At 44.6% G+C, this 4,843-nt stretch overlaps 1 protein-coding gene across 1 annotated transcript; it reads left to right on the forward strand.

Moving 5' to 3' along the window:
• Positions 1–371: 371 nt before the first annotated feature.
• LOC147901185 (potassium transporter 19-like) lies at positions 372–4,626 on the forward strand. Its single transcript, XM_087376445.1, has 11 exons — positions 372–395; positions 480–575; positions 757–945; positions 1,222–1,456; positions 1,599–1,847; positions 1,947–1,997; positions 2,247–2,507; positions 2,595–2,647; positions 2,768–2,882; positions 3,070–3,324; positions 3,506–4,626. Exons 1-11 carry the CDS (start codon positions 372–374, stop codon positions 4,624–4,626), a joined length of 2,649 nt encoding a protein of 882 aa, XP_087232571.1.
• The last annotated feature ends 217 nt before the right edge of the window (positions 4,627–4,843 follow it).

The raw sequence follows: 4,843 nt of genomic DNA on the forward strand, positions 1-4,843 counted from the left end.
AAATGATCTAGGGAAGGAGATGTTGACAAGATAAAGAGGTGACATCAGGACCTTCCATTCCAGCATGATGTCCCCATTTTTCCTCACTAGTTACATATATCTGAATTTGGCCAACCATAGGCTTTGAAGGGTCAATTGAGAGGTACATAAGAGTGGAGTGTTGCGTTAAAACAATCCAAGGAGATGGAGAAGGTGGAAGGGCGTATAAGGGTTTAAGAATGGGTAACGGGTATGTCATGTAAAGCAACGTTCACGATTCCTATTATTAATTTCTTTATGAACTCATTCCTCAAGAATAATTTCTTTAACATCATTTCATCCCTCACATGTTAAGATCATCTATCATTTTGTGTGTTGTTTTGTTATCGATCATGGACGGCATTATCATTTTGAACGTTTGATGTATATCATAGCCTGGAGTGGATCGAATCAAGCAATCCTCTTCTGCTAATGAACTTATGAACTTGTGGCTCATGCAGCGGAATGCAGGAAGACGATTCGTGAATATGCAGATGATTGATGGATCAGAAAGTGCACGAAGAGATTACAGATCAGTTATTGTGTTGATTGCCGATGTCCTTTGATTGATTGATTGATTGATTGGTTGCACGAAAAGATTAATCTCGTGAAGACATTACAGATCAGGCATTGGGTTGGTTGCCGACCTCCATTGATCGATTGATCATTGAGTGATTGCTGCACGAAAAGAATCTAGGCCATAGTATATTATTATCGTCAAGAATGCTGCATGGCCAGATTGCGGGTAACGATATTGATAATATCGCACCAAGAAGACCAACCTCTCCCACGACCCATGAAATCAGGTCGGATGTTGGATCGTCCTCCTCCTGGCGCAGGCCCAACGTCACCCTGCATTCCCCCTCCGATTCGCTCGACTCAGAATCCAACCATGTCTCAGGATTAATGCCGCACCATGCAAACCGGGTACTACATCGCACTCACGCTCTCTTGTGTGCACTCGAGTTTTGCAGATCAGGTTAGCCTGTTCACCATGATGATGATTAATCTTGGAGAAAGAGCAAGAACAAAATAACTTCCACCATTTCTATGGCACATCCTGCTTTGTATCTCCGTCACCGCCTCGCGATCGTTGTTGAGTCGCCCACTTAGTTTACGCTTTCGTTCCATGTTGTGCTGTTAAATTAAAAAGCTCAGAGAAAGGCCCAATCGTACTGTTAACGGGAAATCATGCGTGTGCAGGGGCTGTCCATTTTCGTCATTTTGCAGTTAGCATACCAAAGCATTGGCGTGGTATATGGAGATCTCGGAACGTCGCCTCTCTACGTTTTTACCAGCACTTTCCCTTATGGACTTCATCCAATCCGTTATGCAACGGACATACTAGGGTCTTTATCATTGATAATTTACACTCTCACACTGATACCGCTCATTAAATACGTCTGCATTGTTCTGTGGGCGAACGACAACGGAGATGGTAAGATGAACATATCTATTTCCCTATCTATGAAATTATCCCTCCTTTCAAGTGTCGTATATCAATATGGAAGACATATGAATCAGAAAGAGCGTATTGTCTTCCGTGTGGCGATCGTCACGTCCTTATTTTTATTTCGCAGGTGGTACATTCGCATTGTACTCGTTGATATGCCGTGGTGCAAGTGTGAGTTTGTTGCCGAATCAGCAGGCGGAAGATAGACAGCTTGCATTTTACCAGCTTAAAATGCCTAATAGGCAGCTAAAGTGGGCTTTTATGCTTAAGAAGGCGTTGGAGAGGAGCCACGCTGCAAAAACCGTTCTGCTTTTCATCGCCCTGCTGGGAACATGCATGGTGATTGGGGATGGCGTCCTTACCCCTGCAATATCAGGTAGATAGAGCCTGTCCCAATTGTCAAAGATTATGTACATCAAGTTGGCTTCTGGTATATTTGTTCGATGCAGTGATCAAGAGTCAGAGCTTTCTGCAGTGCTTTCCGCGGTCTCTGGAATTCAAGCAGCTACGTCCAGCTTGCAACAGAGTAAGAAATTTGGCAAACATCAAGGTGTTCATTTCCTTTAAGACTCAAGCCCGGAAGGTTGTAAGTTATCAGGTATTGCCCTTAGATTTGTCACAGGGGCTAATATAGACCATTGCAGACAAACCGAACGCCTCTACAACCTCCTTTCAACTAGTGTAGGACCACGCTGTCCCCTGTGAAAGCAAACTTGCAGTTATAGAATTAGTCTCACCTCATATGGCTTCTAATCTAAAATGGTTGGAGATGCAGATGAGGTGGTGATCATATCGGTGCTTGTCTTGATAGCATTGTTTTCAGTGCAAAGGTTTGGGACGTCGAGAGTGGGATTCGTCTTTGCCCCTGTAGTTCTAATCTGGTTCATCTGCATCGGAGTCATTGGTCTGTACAACATTTTTGAACACGATCCCAAAATATTTCGGGCATTCAATCCAAAGTGCATCTACGATTATTTCCACGGAAATCTAAAGCAGGCTTGGATCTCTCTTGGAGGGATTGTCCTGTGCATAACAGGTCCGTCTTATGATTGCTTTACTCTATACTTTGCATAAAAATGAAAAGATGGAACGTGCTGCCAAGACTAATATTGCTCTGCTACAGGTGCTGAAGCCATGTTTGCAGATTTGGGACATTTTTCTGTTCCATCTATACAGGTGATTGACTTTAATGACTTGAGATGTATTAACCAGTTGCGAAATCATATTTTCCATTGACCCTTGCGATGTGCAAGATTCTTAAGCTCATAAGCGTTCAGCTCGTTTACATGAATGCAGATCGCTTTTGGTTTCCTAGTCTATCCTTGCTGCTTACTGGCGTACTTGGGTCAGGCCGCATACCTTATGAGAAACCCGGAAGATGTTGCCAATACGTTCTATAAGTCTATTCCAGGTGAATTTCTAATGTTGCACTCTGTGCTGATTCCTTGTCTACTTGAAAGGGTCGAATGAGGTACCTTGACATTGAACATAATGTCTGCACCAATCTAATGATGATATACAGTACACAAAAAGCTCATTGATGTGACATGTTCATTGAGCAAACCCTGACCTCATATGTATATTTCTAACATTCACAGGACCAGTATACTGGCCAATGTTTATTGTGGCTGTGGCAGCTGCTATCATTGCCAGCCAAGCAATGGTTTCAGCAACCTTCTCTATCGTGAAGCAAAGTATAGCCCTGGGCTGCTTCCCCAGAGCCAAGGTGGTACACACATCCACAACGGTTGCAGGACAAGTTTATGTTCCTGAGATGAACTGGGTACTGATGATCGCCTCCGTACTTGTCACTGCATCGTTTCAAACGACAACCAAGCTTGGGAATGCATACGGTATAAGCTCTCTATCCTTTCCTGGATCTGTTGGAAGAACTACCCATGGCACTCGTTTTACAAAAATGATGCTAAACAACGTGGATAACATGGTGTGTTCTGATCACATTATGACTTCAAGTCCATTATACGCTTGATCACATAGAGTTTCTTCTCAACTGTCGTTGGTTCTCTTGCACAGGCATCGCCGTCGTAGGCGTGATGGTCGTCACCACATCGCTTCTCTCGCTCATCATGGTCATGATATGGCAAACCCATATCTGTTTCACTTTGGCCTTTCTCGTTGTGTTTGGGTTCATAGATGTGGTCTATTTTAGCTCTGTGTTGTTCAAGTTCAATCAAGGTGGGTACCTGCCTCTCGCGTTCGCTGCAGGACTTTTGTTTATCATGTACGTGTGGCACTATGGCACGGCGAAGTGGCATGACTATGAATTGAATCGTCAAATATCGACATCTTCCATGCAAAGCCTGGTTCGATCGACCACTCGGGTTCCCGGTATTGCGCTGCTGTACACTGAGCTCGCAAGTGGAATTCCATATATCTTTTCGCACCTCGTAAAACATCTGCCAGCTCTACATTCAGTCACGGTTTTTGTATGCATCAAGTTCTTGCCTGTGACCAGAGTCACAAATGAAGAACGATTCCTGATCCGAAGAGTTGGCAGCAGAGATATTCATGTGTTCAGATGTGTTGCAAGGTATGGATACAAGGATCTTCGGCAGGAAACTGACGATTTCGAGGAGCAGTTGCTGGGGAAACTTGAAGCCTTTATGAGTCGAGAAGCACAATCGCAGCGGTGTCAAACAGCAAATTCGGATGAGGAAACTTCTTGGAAGAACTTGGACCCTCGCGCGAATGTAAATTTCTCTACAGCTGTTGATGATCAGCTGGTGATCCAAGCCCCTGGATTACGGGAACCGGCCTTGCACGAAGAGGGCTCAGAACAGACATCGTCGGTAGAAGTTTTGGGAATTTCTACTTATCAGGAATCGCCTTACAACAAAACACACGACGCCTGTATGCAAGAACCCTCGTCGGTGCAGGATGATGACGCGAAATGCTCCCATCAAGTCCAGGAAGTAACCGAGGAGCTAAGCTTCCTGCAGGAATGCAAGGCAGCAGGAGTAGTCTACTTTCTAGGGAACTCCGAGGTGAAGGCAAGCAAACAGTCGTCGTGTTTGAAGCGAGTTGCCATTAATTATGCCTACAACTTGTTGAGGAGGAACTGTAGGAAAACCAGCGTTGCGTTGATCATCCCACAGGAGAGGCTGCTGCAGGTGGGCATGGTCTACGAGGTATAGCAGCTAGCTGTGAATGCAACGTATAAATACCAGATGGTCTCGTCTAGTGCAGGTCGAGACTCAGAAAGAAGATCGCATGGAAAATTATCAAACCGATCAGGATAACTGCTACCAGTGCAGGAAGAGCAAGTGATCAAGGCGATCAAGCTCGAGGACCACTTCTATTAATGCAGATGAGGCAATCGAGCAGAATGCGATGATCAGATGGTCTTCAAAA

This window comes from Dipteris shenzhenensis, chromosome 6, assembly GCF_047967505.1.
Source record: "Dipteris shenzhenensis isolate YYH24624 ecotype China chromosome 6, Dip_SZ_1.0, whole genome shotgun sequence".
NCBI lineage: Eukaryota > Viridiplantae > Streptophyta > Polypodiopsida > Gleicheniales > Dipteridaceae > Dipteris > Dipteris shenzhenensis.

What these genes read in the sequence shown, in the direction of transcription:
- LOC147901185 (XM_087376445.1), top strand. Translation starts at nt 372, where the DNA reads ATGGACGGCATTATCATTTTGAAC. An exon ending in TGCCGCACCATGCAAACCGG is followed by an intron (nt 946 to 1,221) that starts GTACTACATCGC and finishes ATGCGTGTGCAG; the next exon opens with GGGCTGTCCATTTTCGTCAT. An exon ending in GGCGAACGACAACGGAGATG is followed by an intron (nt 1,457 to 1,598) that starts GTAAGATGAACA and finishes TTTATTTCGCAG; the next exon opens with GTGGTACATTCGCATTGTAC.